Genomic DNA, 22,003 nt, shown 5'->3' on the forward strand with positions numbered 1-22,003 from the left:
GGGGGGGAAGAAGCGAATCAAAACTAGCGCCCGTATCACACGTCATTTTCAAGGTGTCGGTGTGATGTCCTGACTCTACCTCCCCCCCACCCCACCCCGATCCTCTCTCGCATGCCCAGCACGGTTGGCGAGGGGGGGTATGAGCATCTACCTATCCCTGCTCAGACCTCCCCCCTCCCCTCCCCACTCCATCTCAGCTATCCTACACTTTTCCATCTCACATATGCTTTATCACTGGTGAAAGGGGGCGTCGTTTGACATCAAAGTCCACACAAAAAGTTTCACAGAAGACGAAGCAGGAGAGCGTCCACACGCGCACACACAAAGAGGTTAACCACTCCCTCACTCCTTGTTTCTCCGCTGTTCATTGGTGCATAGCTTAACAATCCCTCTCCTCTCGTATCTGCTCCAACGCGCACGCGCGTTCGCACGGAAAAAAAAGCAAACACTTTTTCGCTTTGCATTTTTCTCGCACTTTGAAGTAAAAAAGAAAGGATATATCTTTACGCACACACACATCCACACACACACAGTGAGAAGCCTTCTAAGCCCATTGAGGTGCGTGTGTGAATCACGGCCAACTTACTCGTCCTGCTCCTAGCTTGTTCCGTGTCACACGTCCGCATTGGCGTGTGAAAAAAAAAAGCCTGTCCGACGGCCACGCAATAACAGTTTCGAAAAGTGGAGACGTGCCAAAGAAAAAAAAAGCAAAACGAACGAGTCAGCGCTGTTAGCGAGTGCGTGCGAGAAGAAGAGAGAAAACAACTCTGGGTAATTTTTTTGGGGGGCAAACAAAAGTTGAGCCTGGCGCCACGGGTGATTTAAGTTTTTCCCTGTATCCTCCTTTGATCAGCGATCACCGCGCACGCGGACGCGCACAAATCTCTTCCCCCCCTCCCCCTCCCTCATTCCGCCCATAGACAACGTGTACCTACAACATTGTCATCACCATCACATCGTTGTGGTTGCGCTTTCCATCGTGTGTGTGTGTGTGTGTCAGAGAGAGAGAGAAGCGGTGTTTGTTTATCTCATTTGAAGAAGAGAACACCCCATTAGAGCTGTATTTCTTTAGTTTTCTCTCTCTTCTCTCCACCCCACCCCCACTCCGCCCCCGCCTTCTCTCTAGCCTTCCCATCAAGTCGAGTGTTGCTGGACAGGAGTGCGCGCTGTTGTTCTGACGTGAGTTTTTTTTTACGGACAATAGACATGCTTCGTCTTGTAGGATGTCGCCTAGGCGGTCGGTTGGGGCGACGATCAACGAAAACGGTCATTGACGCGGCAGTCAATGCCGTTCTGGCCGAGTTGGGGGTCAAGCTAACGAAGGCAAAGAAAGTGAAGCGGGTGTCAGCACCAAAGCCCCCACCAGCAGTGGAGGCCCCGCCTGCAATTCGAGCGGAACAGCTCATTGCCCCGCCTACCGTTGCCTCATCTCCCCCCGCGGCTAAAGCAGTGCCTGCCAAAACAAAGGTGACACATACCAAAAATGAACCCGTCGACGTTGTCCTCTCAAGCGTGAACTGCACAATGCTGAAGCACGTACTCTCATCGTCGTCGTCGTCGTCGACGTTGACGGACATCCCTGACATGGCACGCATGCTACGCCTTGACTACACCATCATCTCGAGTCAGCACCAGTTGGCACACCTCGCAGACATCCTTTTGGTAAACCGCATCCACGCCGCCGTGATCGCCGACACAATGGACAGCGAAGCAGGAGAACACCCCGATGCCGCAGCGGCCCCATCCTCACCGCTGGTGGTACTGGTGGAGACGAGCCTCCCTCGCGAAGACGCAGAAGTGCAGCAGTTTATCATTCGAAATGCTCTGCACATGCACCCACTCCCGTCAGAGGTGGCAACCAACGACGGCCAATCTCTCAAAACACCGGCCTTGACGGTTCTGGTTCTGGACGACGAGCGGACAACACGCGTGCGCGCATTGGCAGGGCTGCCCACCTTGCCGCCTCGCGCGCCGACGACAAAGGCTGTCGCCAAACCATCAAAGACAAGTACCAATGAAAGCACCCTGGCTGTCAACGCGGCTACGACCTCCACTCCGGCTACCGCGGGGGCGTCGACCTCAAAGAAGCCCGATCATGACGCGAAGCGTCGACACCCTCCAGCGCCGGCGCAAGACGCCCCGCAGCGCACGGATATATTGGATGGTGAGGGGGCTTTAGCGCCACAAGAAACGGATGCACACGTAACCGCCGAAGTGGAGAATGTTTTGAAATCCCTGGTGCACCATCGACCCTCGTCAGGGGTTCCTGCTGCTGCTCCTGCCGCCGCCACCGCTGATGCGGATGCGGATGAGGTTTCAGTTACAGACGCCGGAAATGCCGCCGCCGCTGCTGCTGCTGCTGCAGATACGGGTGCGGGTGCGGGTGCGGGTGATGCAGTTTCGGATGCTGTCGATGCGGACGCCAGTAATGCTGCTCCTGCTGCGGTTGCCCCTGGCCCTGCGGCAGCATCTGCAGAGCCGACATCGACCCCAGTACCCACCAGTGTCTCAGATACACAGCTGGATAGCATAGGGGTTGCCAGGCCACTGGAAAAGGTGGAAGCACCGCTAGGAAAGGACTCCTCCTCGAAAAGGCCGTACAACGTGGCACGCATCCCCGCCGAATCGTTCATTTTGCATAAGAAAACGAGGAAACCGGCCACGGCAACTCGGTTTCTTCTGCTCGAGTCGATTGCAGACGCCATTGCTGGAAAGGGGGTCGCCGCCGTCCGGCCGCCGCGCGTGCTGTCCGTTGACAGCCCCCATGAAAAACTGATGTGGGCCTCTCGGCCTGGCCGGCCATTGTCTATTGAGGTACTGGAACCGTTGGTGAGCCCGGATGTGTATGCGAATATACGCACTGCTGCCAAAGCAAACGCGACGGCGTCCTCTCCTGCCTCACCGCTCACAATGCATGTAGTGGTCTACAGCGTCGGCAACGAGATTAATGCTTCGAGGGTTTGGATTGGTGCCCTGCAAGCCGCCAGCGACCTCGCCAGCGCCCTCTCAGGTGGCGCCTCGCAGCTTGCGGTAGAGCTGACGGAGCTGGTGGGTCTCGATTCATGGCGCGTCAGGCGGATCATCAAGCGCCGGATCCGACGCCGAAACGAACGCGAGGAGGCAGTGGCCAACTCCTTTTCCTCCATCGATAGTGTGACCAGCGCCCATATTATCACTGCTGCCAGCACATATCCCATACCGCCAAGGCCGCACGTGTACGTCCTCATCCATACGCGTCTATCGAACGAAGACGCCGCTGTTTTCAAGCAGGAACTGGACTACTATCTGACACAGCTCAAGGAAACACCAGCCGGTTCTGAGTTGGCGGGGTTGTCCGTGCTGACGGCGGACGACGCGTCCCCGACGCGCTTATCCTATGTGCTGGACCACAGCATGGTGGAAGAAGACAGCAACAGTGTGGATGATAGCCAGGCGCAGCGCGCTAGCAAGCCTTTGGTGGTACCCCCTATAGAGAAGATGATACCTGTCAAAAAAACAGAGGTGCGTCGAATCTTTGACGAGGTGTACCGTCTGCTATCAGAGGAGCGGTGGCTCTATCGCCTTCCGTTGCCACCGGATGCCCTAGCCTCCTCCTCTTCGCAGCAGCAGGAGACCCCATCCCCCTCGGTTCAACAAGAGGAGGCCTCACCCTCCTCCTCAGCCCAGCAGCAGGAGGTCCCACCCTCCTCAGCCCAGCAGCAGGAGGCCCCACCCTCCTCCTCTTCGCAGCAGGAGACCCCATCCCCCTCTGTTCAACAAGAGGAGGCCTCACCCTCCTCCTCAGCCCAGCAGCAGGAGGCCTCACCCTCCTCCTCCTCTTCGCAGCAGCAGGAGACCCCATCCCCTCCACGGAAAGAGAAGGGAACGTTCCCGTATCGGAAGCAGTGGCCACATGCGCATGCACCCTCTACCGAAGCGCTCCGCGTCGCAGTCCTTACGCAGATCCTGTTGCAGCACAAGGAGGCGCAGCTGCGCAAGCACTTCGAGGCAGCCGTGAAGTTGAAGGAAACAACCACAGACAGCCAGGTGCCCACTACTGAATCGCAGCGTCTCGATATGAAGACAGTGGTGACGGAGGCAGTCGAGGAGGTGTCGGCGCGTCATGAGCAAGCGACGGCCCACCTCGTCAAAACGCTTTCTGCCGCGGTAGAGCAGTGGTCCGTGGAGAAGCTATCTGACACCCTGGAGGTGCTTGTCAAAAACCAGGTGAAACCAATTATGGAAACGCTCGAGGAGCGCCTCAGCAGCAGCCCTGCGTCCGCGTCCGTGGCTGGCAGCACCGATGTCGCACCCTTGGTGACCTCTGAGGAGCACAACGATTTGAGTAGTATGATGTCCCAGGTTTTGGCGCAGTTACGTGAGCTGAACGATCGCACTTCAGCTAGCTCTGCAGTCGCCCACCCACTCCAGACGGCCGTCGCTAAGCCGCAGAGCGAGGAGGAGGAGGAGGAGGTGCGCCTTCTGAGAGACCTCCACAAGCTCCAGGAGCAGCACCATTCGAAGCTGAATGAGGAGATGGCGAACTTGCGTACGGAGCTGCACTCCCTCGCAAGCCAAGAGCGTCCAGCGGCCGAGGCGCGAGAACCCCCGTCTTCCTCGGCATCCATGGCCGCCCTCTCTCCAGAGTCGCTGGACAGGGCCGTCGCGGACACCACGCACGAGGTTACGAGCGCTATCCGGCAAGGTATTCATTCAAGCATTGTGCAGCACCTTGACACCTACTGTGACGTTCATCGCAACGCCCAGGGAAGCGTCCGCGAGGACGGAAGTGGTGGGGAGCCGTCGGCGCCGGTGCTGCCTGTTACGTCATTTGAGTTGGAGGAGATGCTGGCCCGTGTCGTTGACAACGCGGTGCGGGAGTCGACGAACCAAGTACGAGGCCACGTGCAGGCCGCCATGGAAAAAGCTCTCCGAAACGAGCTGGCAGCCAGCCCTGCCTCTCTGACGGTGGCGGCATCCACGAAAAGTGCAACAGAGCCCGACGAGGCGTTGAAGGCCGCGCTTGAGGGTCTCTGGGCACAGGTGCGGGCGGAGGCAGCTGAGGTGGAAGCGGCAAAGCTATCGCAGCACAATCACCAACTGCTGCGCCTCTTCCGTCGCCATCACCACCTGCAGCGGAGCGCGGCTGGTGGTCGCCCAACAACTGAGCTGGCGTCCGTCACACTACCGGCGACCTCGCTGTCATATGTGGCTCTAGAGGAAGCCATGCGTACCGTCATGCACCCGTACATGATGCAGATGCAGGCCACTGTAGCTTCAGCTGCTGCCTCTGCCAAGGTAAACGCATCCAGCACCCACAACATCCCTGTATAATATATATATCGTTGTTATTTTTCTTGGCCGACAGGGGTACCCCCGCGTGCAAAGCCGTGACGCACCTCGCAGTAAAGAAATCCACTGTTGAACTAAGATGCGGAGCGGGAGGGGTGGGGGTGGAGGGAAGGGTAATGTGATCGCCTTTACAGCGCCATTGCGCAACGAAGAACGTTAGAGAGGAGCACCGCGATTACGGGCATTCGGCTGCTCGTTCAGCAGCAAACATCGGCATAGAGAGATGGAGAGGAAATGTGTAGATGTGTGGTGGTCGCCAAGAGAGAGAGAGAGGGGGAAAAACGGAGAGTAGCGATGGACTGGCGAAGAAGGGGCGGTAGGAGAAACATCCCTTACGATGGCCGATGGTCTTCGTATTAATGGCACTCGTTTCACGTCCACTTGAATCGGTGAGGGGCGGATTGGGGGGGGAGGGGAGGGGAGAGGAGAGGAGGGGAGGGGAGGATGAATGTACCGTCGCCCCTCCCTCCATTCTCCCTTCCCCCCCCCCCCCCCCAAAAAAAAAAAAAAACGACGACGACGACGGCCTCCCTGTGTTGAGGGTGTTGAGCTCCAGAATATAAACGCTTCTTCATCATCATCCCCTTTATCGCTGCCTCCCCTCCACCGTCACCGTAAGGGGAGATCCCGTCAACTTTTTCGAGAGAAATAAACAGAAAAAAAAACATGTCAGCGGAGGGGTGTGGCAACGGTGCTCCCGACACGCAGACCATCACGTCCCCCTCTGGTCAAAAAGAATATGTATCTGTACAAACACATATATAAACAGGGGAGATCGACAAGCATGGATTTATTAAGCGGCCGATGTGTGGGTGTGGGTGTGTGACGCTGGCAATCCACAGTGTGGTGGGATTTCCCTATTCGGGTGGGGGGGGGGGGACACACCTGCGCACACACACACACATATATATATTTATATATATGGTTGGATTTGGTTCATCTATTTAGCTTTTGTTTTTGTTTTATTGTTTTTCTCCATCAGGCTGACTCGCTAGACGCATGAAGATGTCCGAAAACAAACTTCAAGTGGTCATGAAGGGGTTTGCTGTGGCACGTCTCTTTCTCCCCCCTCCCCCTCTTTTTTTTTTCCTTCATAAGTTTTTCTTTTCGTGTTGTCAAAGCAAGTTCTGCGTAAGAGGTGAGAAAAAAAGGTGGGCAGCAATGCGGGGAGGGGGGCGGGGCGGGGCCGGGCGGGGCGGAGAGAGGGGAGAGAGGGGAAGGGGGGGAGGGAATAGGTGAGAAAATGCCGCACGTGTGTTGTGGGTTAGACTTGGGGTCTGCACCGGCAAAAGTATACACGAGAGGGAAGAGCCCCTTCACACCTTGAGACCGCTCATCCTCGACTCCAGACAGTGGCTTTGTCTCCATGATTTATTTGTCTGCGTGGTTTGGTGGATACACACACACACACACAGCAGCGTGTACCTTCATGGACGTCTCATGGCTCTCTCTCTCCGCTACGACTCCCGTGCTTTGAACGGTTGGGATCTCCCTGTGTGTCTGCGTGTGTGTCTGTGTCTGTGTCTGTGTCTGTCTGTGAAGGTGCGCATTTTTATGATGAAAATCTTGAACAGCTTAGTGAAAACGAAGAAAGGAAGGATAGCCCTGATTTCCCCCGTCCAGGCTCCCTCTCGTCTCGATGCGGCCCCCGCATCCACGCTTTCTCGGTCTGGTGTGTGGGTCTGGGAGATGAAAGAGTAATAAGAGTGTTATTTTGGGTTTTGTCCCCCCTCACTGGTGATGAGGAGCGGGAGAAGAATAGGTGAACCAAAACAAACAACGAAAAAAAAAAGCGAAGTGGCGGCGCGTGCTTTCCAGGGCCCCTACCCCCTCCTCTTTGAGGACACGAACGTAGCGGTTCAGTGCTGTGAAGGAGGTAATGGAGCAGGGGGGGGGATCATCTGTGACGCTGACGCCCCCCCCACCTTTCTTCTGCTCTGCTCTCTTGGCTTTCTATTTTTGTGTCTCGCACCCGCGTGTAACACCAGTTTAAGGCCGCTACGACTAGCCACCACTGTGTCACTCCCAAAAAAAAAAAGATTGCACTTCCCCTCCACTCCATTTCCCATTCGCATCCACACACACACACACACACACCTTTCAAAACTACCTTCCTCAATTCATTGCGTTCACGTTACCTCTCAGCAGAGACGGGTGTAGGGTACCTCAGCGACGATGACCAACGCGGCCGTCATGCGTCAAACTTCGCCTGCCATGTCCTCTCCGCGTTGCTGCTTGCAAGTGTGGGTAGTGGGCAACCCGACAAGCGGTGGCAAACGAGGGGCAGTGGTGCTGGATCGAATACAGACACTATTTTGCAAGTCTTTTGGCATATTTTCGGTGCGCACAACCAGTAGCAGCAGCTTCTTGAGTAGTCTCTCCCCGCATAAACCCGTGCTCGAGTCGCCAACGCCAAGCACAGAAGGGGAAGGGACACACCGATGCAGCCCAGCAGTAGCGCCAAACTCGGCAAATGCGAGTGTGAACTGGAATGCCGCCGCAGTAACCCCGCCGGTGCATCCAGCCGGGCGCTTGTTGTCCTCGGAGGAATATACCCTGGGTGGTGTCGCGCTGCAGATGCTCATGATTCGAACGGATCAAAGCGGACACGCGAAGGCGGTGAGCCATGCGCTCAGTCAGCTCATATTGTCCTCACGTCTCGACGATGACGAGCGGCATGCACAAGTTCAGGGTCTGTCTACAGCTCAAAACGGCATCAACGCTACTGTAGTTGTAGAGCAAGACAATCACCTGCGAGCGTCGCCGCTGCAGCCCACCAGCAGCACATCCGCCACGCACTCTGGCCCAAGTAGCAGTTCACCTCAGTCGTTGACGCACCACATTCTTCTTGTAGTTGGTGGCGATGGGACACTGAGCGAGGTCACGAACGGGTTGTGTGAAGGGGCGCTCTCTGTGTTTGAGCAACTGACGCTGTCAAGCGATGGCGGGTGTGCTGACACTGCGGCAAACACATCGCATGCATACGTTGAGCGCGAGGCGACCGTGTTGTCACACCTTCTACCTGCCATTTTGTATGTTCCGGGGGGAACGGGCTCTGACTTTGCCAGGATGGGATTATGCTGCCGCACTCCAGAGGAAGCTTTGCGTGTGGTGCGTGACGGACTCATCCCGCAGCTCTTTCCAGCAGCCAGCAGCGGCAGTGACGGCGGCGGCGGCGATGGCAGCCGCGCCCACCGTGGCAAAAAAGGTTGGAGATCTATGTTTTCGAAGTCGCCCGCTGCGCAACGAAGCCAGCCTTCCCAACCCGCGTCAGAGGTTTGTGTAGCGCACGCGGTGGATATCGGGCGGATCGAATTTCTGCGCACGGGCACTCGACACTTCTTCATCAATGAGTGCTCCGTTGGCATGTCCACCGACGTCATCCAACGTGTAGAGCGGTTTAAGCACAGTTGGTGGATATCCAAGCTTGGCGGCGTACTGCTGTTCGCTATTGCATCCTTCATCTCTCTGCTGCACATGACCCCTAAGCCGCTGTACATCTGCAAGCTGCCGTCGCGGGTGCCGCTCGTCGCTGCCTCGACAGCCCGGATAGAAAACGACAAGGCAGACGGCGGGACAACCGAGGAAGACACCAATAGACATCAGCGGAACCAGAAATGCAATGGCAACTACGATGACGGCGCAGTTGCGATGTGCCGGAGCGGCACAGGCCGCAAGCCGATCTCTGCAGGCCCGTGCCCCGATACGGTCCCAGAATCGCTTTCGGCGTGGCCACACTCCCTGGTTTCGCTCGCCCCCTTTGCCCGCCTCAGCGGGCAGTTGGACCGGCTATTTGCACAACTCCGGTGGAGTGCGCGCATGACGGCGAGCACATCGACCTCTGGTCACCCGTCAGGTGACCTCGCCCACACAACCGCAAGTTGTTTCACTCAACGTGCAGGGACGCGGACTCTGTGCAGAAACAGTGCGGCGTCGTACAACATGCACGCACGCACGCACGCCCATGATGTCCTGCGACTCCTGGATATCACCCCCAGCGAACTGGAGATGCAGCGTATGCAGCAAGCGCAGCGTCGTAACAGCGTGGCTGCGGCCACCTCGACGAAGGCTGTAGGGAAGAAAGACATTATTCACCACGGCCCCGCGGCGGTTACGCACACGGGGACGGGCGAGGAGCGCCTCGGTAACACGAGACACGAAGTGATAACGCAGATGGGTGACAGTGACAGCCTGAACTACTCTCACTCTCCAATCAACAGCGGGGACTGCTACGGTGACTCGATGGCCAGGAGAAGCGCTGACGGCGCCAATGTGAAAGCCCATAGCTGCATGGGCGACGACGCGTGGTCACACAGCGCCAGAGACGACGATCTTTCGTTGGTGACGTGGGTGGAGACTTTATCGTCTATGTTTGCCTTCGCGAACGGCCGTTGGTACGGCGGTGGCATGCTCGTCGCACCGCACGCAAGTCCAACGGACGGACTGATCAGCTGCACAAACTGGGTGGCGAAGATGCTGCCCTTTGTCCTCGGTGCCCCCTTCCTCTACACAGGGCGGCACGTGCGCTGGAGAAGCACGAGCGCGTTTGACGGTGAGCGGTTTCTCATCACGAATGTGTCACCCTTCTCCTCGGTTGGGGCTACCAAGGCGTCTCTGGTCTCCTCAGCAGACGCGTCGCTTGACGCAGGTGAGCCGCTGTACATTGAGGCGGATGGCCAGGTGCTCGAGGCCGCTCCGGCCATTGTTGAGCTCAGCGGTAAGCTCACCTTTCTCGTACCCAGTGCAGCTTCGTTGCGCCTTGGAAGTCCAGCCCCTGGCACAACGCGCGCGAGTTGTGCCACTCCACAGCCGTGAGAACAGTAGCTGTGATTGCGCGGGTTATATATTTATATATATATATATATATATATATATGTGTATAGGTCCGATTGCGGTAGGATCGTCTCTTATATTTGGAACCAGGGATCTCCACTGGATGCTCAAGTGGAGAAGGGAGGGGAGGGGGGGATGAGGCTCCCTCGGCAAAGATAATCGCCGCTTGCGCCGTCAGCGAGGTCAACGGCGTACAGGCGAAGTCCTGAGATGGTCTCGATCTCTTGCAACTGTCTTCGTGTAGTGCATGACACTGGGTCGAACAGCGTCGCCTCTTGCTTTTTTTTTGGGGGCGCCGTTGGTCGTACTGATCATCAATGACAGGTGCGAGCCTGTCCTCCTCCTCCTCCCCGCCCCCTTTCCCCATTTCCTTATTATCTGCGTGCGTATATTTGTGCTTCTGTTCTCGTAGCACTCCCTTCTATCCGCTCCCTCCCCCGCTTTGATGTGTGGTGTGAAGAAAAAAAAAGAAAATGGGGAAGTGAGCTCGTGTCGCCAACAGTTTGCGTGCATACTAGATGCCTCTTGTTGCATATGCAGAGAGACAGCCGCACACCGCACGCGCACCCCTCTCTCCCCCCCCCTCCCCTTCCGCACAGGTATGACGCACAGAAAAAGAAAAGTGGATTCAAAGGAGGGCCTTCCATTGCTTGTGTACGCCTGACCCAGGTCTGCCCTCTTTTCTTCGCTCGCCTCTCCGTGGTCTTGGCTGAGCTCTTTGTGGGCAACACGCAAAAGAATGAGACAACACTGATGGTCCCACATACATGCAGAGAGCACGCATGTACAAACAAGCGTGCGCGCATGCATCCACGCACAGCCAAGCGCGCCATGATGAGTGTACAACGATGGGTGGGGTGGCTGACGCGCACACAACCCTATTGGAACTACATATAAATCTGTATACCAAAGATAATAGAACAAGACTGGGTGTATTTCGTTGCAGGTAACGCTTCCCCTACACACCGTCCTCTTGGTTATTGTGGCTGTTGCGCGCCGCCTTGTGACGTTGCCGCTCGCGCGCGTGCATATCCGCGACTCCCTCGCTCCCTCCCCCGTCTGGTGGCCTCGCTTGAACCTCTCGAACCAGCCACTGTATGTTCCTCTTCCCTCCCCCTCCCGCAACTGTATTCGACAACAGAGCTGCCGCAAAAGACGGCACACGCCATCGATTAGAGTCGCTACATAAAACTCGGACCCCTCCCCCTTTTACGCCACATCACCCAAAGAAGGGAGGGAGTAGAAGAAAAACCACAAAAAAAAAGATGTAACCCGCACACCGCCAGCAGCACCGACTTCGAAGTTTGCCCATCCGGTGTCTCCACACACACACACACACAAACACATAGAAAAAGTCTCCTACACCCTCTTCGGACAGTCTTCCTCAGACGCACATACACTCAGATACAGGCACATCACAAGGGGGGGGTGAATAAATCAATACAAGTATAAATATATACATATATATATATATATACACACGTTTTTTAGAGTCTTTTGCTGACGCTCCAGCGCTTCTTTTTGGACGTGTGGTGCTCCCCTTACAGGCGGCAGCTTGGCGTCCCTCTGTGTGTGTGTGTGTGTGTGTGTGAGGGGAAGGAGGAGGGAGGCGCTTCCGCGGACGTCGCTGTGAAGGTCACTCGCCCCCTCCACCCCTTCTGCGTTATCTCAGACGACCCTATTCCAACACCGCGCCGACTAAACCGCGACTTGACGTTTGCATGATGATCTTCATCGAACCGGATGTGGACTACTTCCAGCTGCACCTGCGTGACGTACGCGTGCCCATACCAGTGCTCCGGCAAAGCCCAAATGCCGTCGCCACAGCTTCGGAGTCCGCGGCAACGGCAAAGGAAACGGTGGATGCTAGATGCTCTGGGCCTGCCGCACTCTCGGTCTCTTCCTCCACTGATTTCTCAGAGACCTTGGCAGCGTCGCAGCGGGACACATGCTTCCGCAATAGTGACAGTGCAGGCCGTGACAATATTTTTGCCGATGAAGCGCCCTCTTACGCCAAGATTACCATCCAAGAACGCGCCGACGCTGTGCATCGAGCGCTGTTGAGCACCCTGCATGCTCGCTTCCCCTACGAAACTCTGGACACGCTCGAGCATGTTTATGTCCTTGTGGTCACGCACCACGCCATACCGTCGCTTGCCAGCCTGGACCTCAGCGCTGACGACCTGCGCTGCCTCACCTCCCTCAGCGACCTCATTCCAGAGGAGCTCCGCTGTCGCACTTTCCCCTCCCACCTTAACGCCATTCTCGATCCGGCGTCGGTTGCCTCTGTTGCAACGACCGCTGTCAAGCCGGTACCATCCCCGACAGCCGGTGAGACAGCAGCGGACCCTGCCTCGGCGGCCCACCCTTCTATCCGCGTGGCGGACGACGATGCAGCCGCCCGCACCGCGCAAGCTAAGGAGAGCACCGCTCGCGCCATGGCACAGGTACCGCACCATGTTCCTACTGGACCTCGCTTCTACGACTCTATCTTTCTGCTCACGCGCGCCCTGACACCAGAACAGCAGACATTGTATGACGAGATACAGCGCAGCGGCCGCCGCCCCGTAGGCTTTGAAGCCGCTCGCCAAGCCTCAGCGACGGCTGAGGAGGAGGACACCGAGGGCAGCGGCACACACATGGAGTCCTTCTCCGTGGTTCAGGGTCGCTTCATTCACTACGTGCCATTGGACAGGAGTCGTGGCGACCACCCGGCAACGAAAGCGGCCAGCACCACCGCACCCAACGGCGACGGGCCTGTTCAAATGGCCTCGCAGCTGGCATCTTTGCCAGAGACCCGCTCGCTCTACTTCTCCGTCTACCGTATTCCCCTCAGCCGCTTTCGCCCTGCCGAGCAGCAGTACTACACCACTCAACGCGAGGAGCTTCGGTGGCGTCAGCGACACCGCCGCCGCACATGGCAACGAAAGGGCAGGCATGCCGAGGTGTTGAGTGCCTCCGGGCGGCCGTCGAGTGGCCCCAGGCATCACCCTCGGAATGAGAGCAACAGGCGCAGTGGTGACAATCCTCATGACGCGTCTGCTTCAAGCAGCAGCAGCAGCAGCAACAACGGTGAAAGCGAGGAGGAGGAGGAAACCTGGGACGGGAATGTCGGTATAGCTGGAAAGGCGGCCTCTCCCCTATCCAGTGCCCAGTCGCAGCACACTTGTGTGGTAGGGGATGCCATCGACCGACTCTTCAGCGGCGAGGGTGACGAGGTCAGCGGTGTGGCAGAACAGACCTCAGTCGCGGAGCAACGTGACGCCTGCCGCTTCTTTCACAGATGCCATGAAGTGCTGACCAACTACGCCATTGCGCATTCGCCGTACGCGGCCGCGGGGCCTGAGGAAAATAAAGAGTCAGTGGACAACGCATCTGTCCCGTTGTTGCCCGCCGCAACAATCGAGACACCTCCCCATCGAGACGAGCAGTGTCATCCGCGACCGTCGTGGTTCCCGCGTCGATTCCCCGGCGTCTCCTACGCTGGTGTGACACGCCTTCTCTACTCACAGTCCCCGTGCGACTGCTACCATTTGGTGATGAAGGACCGCAATACTCTCTACTATGCCCAATCGAGCCGCGCTACGTACGAGATGCAGACAGTTGCTCTCTGCCTCGTCTCGGACCTCTCACCGGAGACGAATGCCTCTGCCTCACCGCAACACCAGAGAGGTAGCGCCGGCGGCGGCGGTGGCGTGCTGCGGCCAGCACAACTGCGGTCGAATTCGTCGCCACGTGCAACAGCAGTCCTCACCTCCACCTCGGAAGCACAGCACAGTCAAGGAGGTGAACAACACATCGAGCAGACGCAACCACGCGCGCCGTTGCCGTTGACGGCTACTTCAGAAGAAGCCTGGCCGCTAGGCCGGGCGGCGCCAGGGTCGAGCACTGACAAATTCGTAGTCTCTAACGGTGCCGGCGGTGCGACCTCTGTAAGTTGCCGGGACGGCCTCGTCTGTACACCCCTCCCGCCTCGCGCGCCTTTGCCCGCGCGCTCTGCCCGATCGTCTACTTTGACACCGGCAGGGGCGGGCACGACAGCCCATGGCGTGGCGCGTCCCTTGCCCTCGGCAACGTTGTCGCGGGCATCTGGCAACCGTGTCTCGGCCACGGACGGCGTCCTTCGTGTGTCAGCGTCTCTGGTGTGCAACAGCATCTCCGGCAACCCCCAAACGAAACTGCAAAGCCTTGCGGAGAAGGGAGTGCACGTCCCCAACCTCCTCCTGCCTAATGGCGAGCGCGCGCGGGGTGGCGACACACGCGCAGATTCGAGCTGCCGAAGCTCCTGTGACACCGCTTCAGTTGATCGAGGCGCCTCTGCAGACGTGGTGAACCTCTTCAAAGCACTCGCGCAGTCCTCACTGGCGCAGCACAAGCTTCGCCACGGCTCCATACGCTCTGTGGTTTCTGTCGCGGTCCTGGAAAGCCCGCAGGGAATTTCGGACGCCAGCCCCTCTCTCGGGAGGACCGGCGTCAACAACCCGGACGAGGCGCGACGGTATGGCACCCGGGGGGCGACCCAGCTACAGGTGAGTCAGCACTACTGCTGCCGTGGTCTCGTCGACCACACGTGGTTTGTCATACCCGTGCAGCGCACGCCGGCGGAACAGGAAGCAATCGAGTGGATGCCAGTGCTATTCGGGTCCACAGACTGTGTGAGCGATGTCGGGCTGCGGACAGCCGTGCACCTGGGCATCTTCCCGTGTGCGTCGTCAGAGTCACGCGATGCGAGTAGGGCCTCTAGCAGCCTCACGCCTTCAAGCCCGCCCACGTTGTTGGACCAGTTAGTCGGCGTGCTGCCAACACATGAAAAGAAACCGTCCGCCCAGAAGCCGTCGCAACTGAAGAAGAGGATGGACTCCACTACTAGCATAGTGAAGCAAACCGCTCGCAGTGACCCCACCGGCTCTGCCGACTGCGCCGACGCTCGTGCCAACTCGTCTACAAAAGAGGGCACGAACAAAGCGAGACCACCACTAGCACCACTGCAAACCCTTCCTGTCAACTGTGCCAATGACGGTGCGACTGCTGCTGCTGCTAGCCCTGCTGCAGCGACAGCGAGCCGGCCGTACACAACTGCCGCCAAAGCTGCGGCCCCTCAGGCAAACTTGCTGGGGAGCGCTCTGTTGTCAAAGGGAACAGCAGAGTACGAAAGGGAAGCAACCGTTACTCCGGCTACTACTATCGCACCAGCTTGGCCGCGCACATCGCACGTCGAGGATCGATCAGGTCACGCCTACCCGCTGCCGGCCTCCCCCAGCACCCTTCACCAGAAAGCCGGTGTGCCCCCTTTTGCTGCAACTGGTGGCCCCCAGTCTTGCACGGAGCCCTACCCCCTCGCCGCCACATCATCACCACCCATCACACGGATTTCTTCGTCAAGCCGCAGGCCTCATACTGGACTGCTACTCCCAGCCACAGCGCCTGTCGATAATATTCAGGGAAGCAACGCGCATTACGATTTAGATAATGAAGAGGAGGAATACGTGAGTGCCGATCCTCCTCTCGCGACAGCCACGTCGGTGCAGATGACGCGTGGGGGGGTGGCGCTAACGTTCGACGCCGGGCCCGCGCAGCGGCCAAGACCGCAGTCCTCGTCCTCAGTCGGCGGCACATCAGCAATACGTCGGCGTCGCGCCACTTCGACTACTGTGAGCATGCGGTGCTCCGCGGAGATGTTTAGACACCACAGCGCCTCCCGGGCCCACGACAGGCATGAGGACAGTACAGTGAAACGTCGAGACGACGACGACGAAGTGCCTGTCAAGGCGACCGCGGACCTTTATGATATAAATGACGCCATCTTGAGGGACAAAGATGGTGGGGGTGGTGGCGTCGACGTCAGTGGCGGCTGGATGCGGGGCATCAGCGCAACAACAGCGATGTTTTCAAACGATGCCGCTGGAGATCGAAGACGGCAGCAGACGCTCACCAAGAAGATCGGCTGGGCAGACGAATTTCCTTCGAGTCTAGCTGCCACGAAAGACGGCCATCACGGTGTTGGCAATAAGTACGCCTCCTCGGTGCTGACCACCAGAATGGAGGGCAGTGGGATCGCAGACGAGAAACAGGTGGATGTGAACCGCCGCCTAGGCATACGCGGCGCGTCGGAATGCCATGCCCAAGCGTTCGGCATCTGCAGTAGTAATAACCCTAACAAGAGGAGCATTGGCCCACCTGAAGTTGCCTTCCCACCTACCCGCACCAACCCTTTTCCTTTGCACACGCGCGACACCTCAGCTGCAAATAGTAAGAGGGCCTACCACCTAGATACGTGCACCCCGCCACTACCCTCGCCGCTTCCACGCCCCCTCGCGTACAGTACCTCACTCCCCCCTGATCGCCCCCAAGGCGTCAGCGCAACGCCACCGCCTACACACAGATTTTCTGGATTCGGTATGCCATTTGGTCAAGATGCGGATCTGTGTTCCCGACTATCTGCGCTGAACCCAGAGCCGCAATTTCCACTGCACACGCGTGCCTCGTCATGGACGTTGAACAAACCCCACGACTCCGGTGTGTCGGTTAGCAGCATCAGCGAGTCACTCAGTGTTTGGCCATCTCTTGAGCAACACGCATCCACGCCGTGGTCGCCGCAAGAGTGCCTCTCCAGTAACCCCGTTGGTTTATGCACAACGCGTGAAATGCGGGATGTCTGTGGGAGCACCGCGATCACCACCCCTACGCCAGCGTCCACCGGCGATGACTACACCGCACCGCGTAGTGTTCGTGGCGATGCGGCGTGTCGCTCATCTTTTTCCTGTGCGAGGGCGAATGAGCACCGTGAGCCTCTCCCCGGTTACAGAGTTGCCGTGCCTTCGGCGGCAGCGGCAGCGGCGTCGTGGCGCGATCGCTTGTCGCTCCGGGAGAAAGTTTGGCAGCGCCGGTGTGAGATCGAAGAGGAAAATCGACTGCCCAGCTATCGTGCACACCCCCAGGACGAACATTTCTGTGAGCGGTGGCCAAAACAATTCTGCTTCGAGCGACAGGTAGGCGATGTCGTATCTGACACGGCGCCAACTAGCTTGAGCGATGGAATGACGCGAGCCAGTTGCGCGGCAGGGAGCAGTCAGGTGCTGCCGTCGTCTACCACCGTCAGTCACGCAGCCTGGACACCAACGACCACAGCTGCGCCGCTTCTGGCGCATGACACAGCAGCGAGGTCAGAAGTGCGAAGGGATGCGCGTCACCTCAGCCTCGGCCTGCCCCCGTCCGCGCCGACGGCGGCAGCGGCGGCGGCGTCGCGCGACACAAATTTGCCTCCCCTGAAACCGCCAACCACCTCTGCACCCAACACATCAGGAGCCAGCGGACTGTCTGTCAATGTAGCGCGCGTGCACCAAGCTGAGAAACACCTTCGTCAGCAGGCAGAGCCGCAGGAACATTCGGAAACTCATCGACAGATGGAGAAGCTCGCTGATGGCGCCGTTGCATCGCGACTCGTGTCCGGGGCCAACGTGAGCTTCACGCTGCGCGATGTCGCCACTGTCTTTCTTCGACTTCCAAGAACCTCTGTGCCAACGCCACGGACGCCGGGGTCGGACTCCCAGCATGTCAGCGGGGGCGCAGGGCTTGAGGTGCTCGATATTTGTGACGCCGTTTGGCGCACCGAAGGGATTTCGTGCTTCCTCTCCCGCAAGCCGACACAGCTGTGGGGAGGATGCGCGAGCTATGTGGAGCGCATCAACCCCTACCAGCAGCCCTTCTTGTTGCGTGATCAGGCGTTCGTGCTCGTCTTGCCCGTCCCGCACGTCCCAACGCTGAAGGTGTGCATCGCCATCCACAACATCGATGACCTTTTGGCGCTTGTGTGTCGCACACCAGTGGCGCGCACTTTGCCGTCAGCTGAGGAGGTGTGGATGCGGCAGCGCAAGTACGGATTCGAAGACGCGGGCGATGACGCAAGCGGACGCCAGGAGGGTGCGGCGATCGTTGTCGAAGAGCGGCGGTGGCTTTTCGGGCTCTGGACAACTCGGCGACTGGTCCCCGCCACCGGCTCACCGGCCCCACGCGAAGCTCACAAGCCGCTCCCATCGCTGAAAGACGACGACCGAACACGACCGGCAAAGTGCCGTCAGCTGTGTCGTGCGTATCACGCGAACGGGTTATGCCTCACATGGCGCCATCGAGCCCGGTTGTGGTATGCGCTGCTGCGGGCTGGGTGGGACTGCCTTGCACTCCCGGCGTGCACATCGCCGCTCTTGGTCGACCCGGTCGCGTGCAAAGCGCGCTGTGCGCTGCTGTGCGACCGCATCGCCGCCTACGCCGGGGCGCATCACCGCCTCGAAACTCTCAAGGCTATTCGACAGTCTTACCTCCAGACGCGAGCAATAGAAATATCGCGGGAGCGGGTTCTGGAACTATGTGGCCGGACTCATCCCGCGACAACACGTGGGCCTCAACTTGGTGAGTCTAATGAAAACAGCAGCAGCAGTCGGGTGGCACACACACACACGCTGTGCACTTCGTGGCAGCGGCTCGCACCTGTGCCCCTGCAACCGCGTCGGTGGACAAATTCTGTCGGCGATGAAAGAATTCATGACACGGTGCACCAAAGCCGCTTTCCAGCGACGTGGGGCAGAGCGACTGGTCCAACATTCAGGACAAGCCTTTTCGATGACCTCAGCAGCACTGAAGAAAGCTCAGGAGACTTGCAAGTCGGGCAGGGCGGAGTCCCTCTCGCTATTGACACACCGTCCAAAAGATTGCGCACGCCTCCCCTTGCTGCGTGGGCTTCAGCGTCACCTTTTAACCGGGACAACTTTGAGAGCGAAAAGCAGGGGATACAATACCGCGGTAACGACCAGCAGCAACAGCAGGCAGGAACTCCGAGACCTCCTCGATTATCCACAAACGGAGGCGTCGCACGAACTCATCTCCCCCTGCAACAACCCAACCTCCTCTCACACCTCAAGGAGGCAGCGCCGCAGCCACTGCCGCGCACGACACACTCAATGCGGCTACGACTTGCCGCTAACCAGCGTGTGGCCGCCGGTGACGCGCCGGTGTCCTCCCTACGCCACTCCACGTATGCATCGTTGCCTGGAAGAGGTCGCTTGACATTCGGCAATCATGAACGCTTCAGCCACGCGCTTGATCTGCCATCGCGGTGCAGCCTCGCCCCCCCTTCCCACCGGCCTCCTAATGGCCTGCCCACACCTCCGCAGCCCCGATGGGGCAGTGGCTTCGGCTCTTGCTCTGCCTCGAAGCGGTACCCCAACGGTGACAATTGGGAGACTGACATCGCTTGGAACCGCGCACACACGCGCGAAGACGCCGTGGTGCCTGGCATCGCACCGGCTAGTCTCCACTGCGACGTGAGGGGTGGCAGTCGCCCGTGCGATGCTGACGACTTGAGTGGGGTGGTGCGTAACGTTCCCAGTTCGGCAAAGGTTGCAGGTCATCAGAGCCATGCGTCGAGCGCCGCTTCGTCTGCGTATTACGGTTTGTTGGCATCCGCCTCGTCCACCGTGGCACCCTACGCTAGTAGGGCCTCTCTTGCGCCGTCGTCAAACGCAAAGGCTGCCGCTTATGTATCGAGCGACGCACAGAGCGCGCTCCCCTCATCTACCGCTGCCTCTAGTCTTGCGCAGAGGGCGGCCGCGGCGTCCGCCGACTTGGATGTTGACCTGCGCGTCAACCGAGACGACGTGTTGGCCAGCGCGCTCGCTCGTCTGGCCGAGCACCACGCCACAAACATTTCACCGCCACTGACAACGGTGCTGTCCAACGCACCACTGCACGCCGATGTTATTCCGACATCGTTGGAGTTGCATCAGCACCCTGCTCACCCATTTAACATCTCCATTGCGCAGGTGAAGCAGTTGCTGCAGTGGCAATGGGAGCATCATCAACACTGCTACACGCTGATGCCGGTGCCTCTCTTCGCTGGCGCCGCAACCGGTTGCACAGAAGTGGATGCTTCCCTCAAGTCCTGGGCATCCCCAGAGAACGCGGGCCCGGTGAAGCGTGGTGTGTTGAGTGAGCGGTCCTTTGCCGCGTCGCCGTCCTACGCGGTGTCGCCGCTGGCGCGCGAACTGCTGCTGCACCTGCTGCGGTGGTCGTGGCTGATGCCGATTGACTACGAAGCGAGCCGACGCAGCCGACATCATCGGCCGGCTTCGACCAAAGCCTCCTCTTGGTGGAGCTACTTTTGCATGTCGGTATCGCACCATCATAATCGATGGCGCATTTTCCTGCTCATCGCGCTCCTCACCGTCGCAGCAGGAAACTCAGCGTGGTGCATTCTGTGGGGTTTTTTTTGTTGCTTCGGCTACTTCGTCTTCAATGGCGTGGCTGTTGGCTTGCTCACGCGGCTGCCTTCACACCGTGGTGGGAACAGCAGCAGTCGCCGCCGTCGCGGATGGCTACCACTGCCACTACTACAGCGGCGGCGGTGGTGGTGGTGGGGGGGTGCTCGGAGCACCAGTGCAGCGGATGTGCGTTCCAGAGAGCACTGCCGCTGTGCCTCTCGACTAGTGCATCAACCTTTTCCTGTGGCGGGAGACGACGAAGCCCCGCCCATCGACCACCGTGTTAGCCTTCTCTACTCCCTCGGCGAGTCCACGACGCATGACCTGCTCGAGCGGCGGCGGGTTCACTTTGCATCGCAGAGGGTTCTTGTGCACGTGTTGTGCCTCCAGAGCTTGGCAGCCTCACTCCTGAGTCGGCTGGAACTATTTTATTGCGGCTACTCCACAGCGCTGTCTCTGTGGGTCGCATTGCTGCTACTTGCTTACGCTTTTTTGTATGTGGTGTACCTCGAAGCAGTGCGTGTGGCACAACGAAGTTCTCTTTGGCCAGCAGGTGGTGGTGGTGGTGGTGGTGGCCACATGGGCAATAAAATATTATCACCGGTATGGCAAGTAACGAGGGAGTTGCTGCTTGCTGTATGGACGGACACTCATTTTACACGGGTGACATCATTCAGGCTCTGTGAGTCGCCACCGTATGCGTCCAGGGGAGCGGGAGTGACCTCGGTAGAGCCACTGTTGAGCATCGCGCAGGCCGCCTGGCGTCAAGTTATCCAGCCTGTTCGGAATCTTCTCGCTCAGAGGCTACAGACGGTCGTAGAGGGCAGCGGTGCAGCAGTCGCTGCGGGGGCGCAGCTTTCTAGTGACGGCGACCCGGTAGCGGCAGCGCAAAGCGGCAGCGATCGTGCAGGGAAGGGCTCGGCTCATCATGACCACAGCAACCCCTCCTACTTTTACCAAAACGGCAAGTATTATGCGTACACCCCCGATCCTCCTGCGTGGGCGGAACCGGAAGCAGGGGTCTCCGCCTCTGCTGCACATAGTACGGGCACCACATCTAGAGCTCACTACGCGCATCCATTCGCACAAACGCAGCCACAGGAACTGCCGCTGTCCTCGTGCGATGTGCGTTCGCCTAGTGAGTGGCCCAGTCATCACGTGGCTCCAGATGGCAAGAGTGACGGTGATGGTGGCGGCGGCCACTTTCGGCCGTCTGTGTGGGAGACCTATTCCACCAACAAGGCGGGATCAACATCAGCGTCTGTCCGTGCAAGCAGCAGCGTCCCGCATGCTTGCCCCAACAAGAGGCAGGGTTTCGCAGCGGCAGACCCCGGCGTGCTGTGGTTCCTGGTGTTGGCCTACGTTGTCACGGTCTGTATGCCGTGGTCTCCGTACCGGTGGCTGTGGAAGCGGGTCTGGCGTGTGCTGACTCACGACGACGCACTGGCAAGGCGACCTCTCCTCACTGTGTGATGATGGGGCCAATTGTTGTCTAACCATCTATTCGATATTCTTTGGTGGGTTTGGCTTTTCTTCCTTTGAGTACACCGTTGTTCTCCTCCTCCGTCATCTCACCGCGCATCAGC

The 22,003-nt window shown here is 58.7% G+C and overlaps 3 protein-coding genes across 3 annotated transcripts; all 3 read left to right on the forward strand.

Moving 5' to 3' along the window:
• Nucleotides 1-1,206: 1,206 nt before the first annotated feature.
• JKF63_05816 (uncharacterized protein) lies at nucleotides 1,207-5,313 on the forward strand (the record flags this gene model as incomplete). The annotated part of the gene is made up of 1 exon (XM_067901770.1): nucleotides 1,207-5,313. One exon carries the CDS (start codon nucleotides 1,207-1,209, stop codon nucleotides 5,311-5,313), a length of 4,107 nt encoding a protein of 1,368 aa, XP_067757796.1.
• Nucleotides 5,314-7,506: 2,193 nt separating this feature from the next.
• JKF63_05817 (uncharacterized protein) lies at nucleotides 7,507-10,146 on the forward strand (the record flags this gene model as incomplete). The annotated part of the gene is made up of 1 exon (XM_067901771.1): nucleotides 7,507-10,146. The coding sequence occupies one exon, from the start codon at nucleotides 7,507-7,509 to the stop codon at nucleotides 10,144-10,146; it is 2,640 nt and encodes an 879-aa protein (XP_067757797.1).
• Nucleotides 10,147-11,885: 1,739 nt separating this feature from the next.
• Nucleotides 11,886-21,890, forward strand: JKF63_05818 (uncharacterized protein; the record flags this gene model as incomplete). The annotated part of the gene is made up of 1 exon (XM_067901772.1): nucleotides 11,886-21,890. One exon carries the CDS (start codon nucleotides 11,886-11,888, stop codon nucleotides 21,888-21,890), a length of 10,005 nt encoding a protein of 3,334 aa, XP_067757798.1.
• Between the last annotated feature and the right edge of the window lie 113 nt (nucleotides 21,891-22,003).

This window comes from Porcisia hertigi, chromosome 19 (genome assembly GCF_017918235.1).
Source record: "Porcisia hertigi strain C119 chromosome 19, whole genome shotgun sequence".
Classification (NCBI taxonomy): Eukaryota; Euglenozoa; class Kinetoplastea; order Trypanosomatida; family Trypanosomatidae; genus Porcisia; species Porcisia hertigi.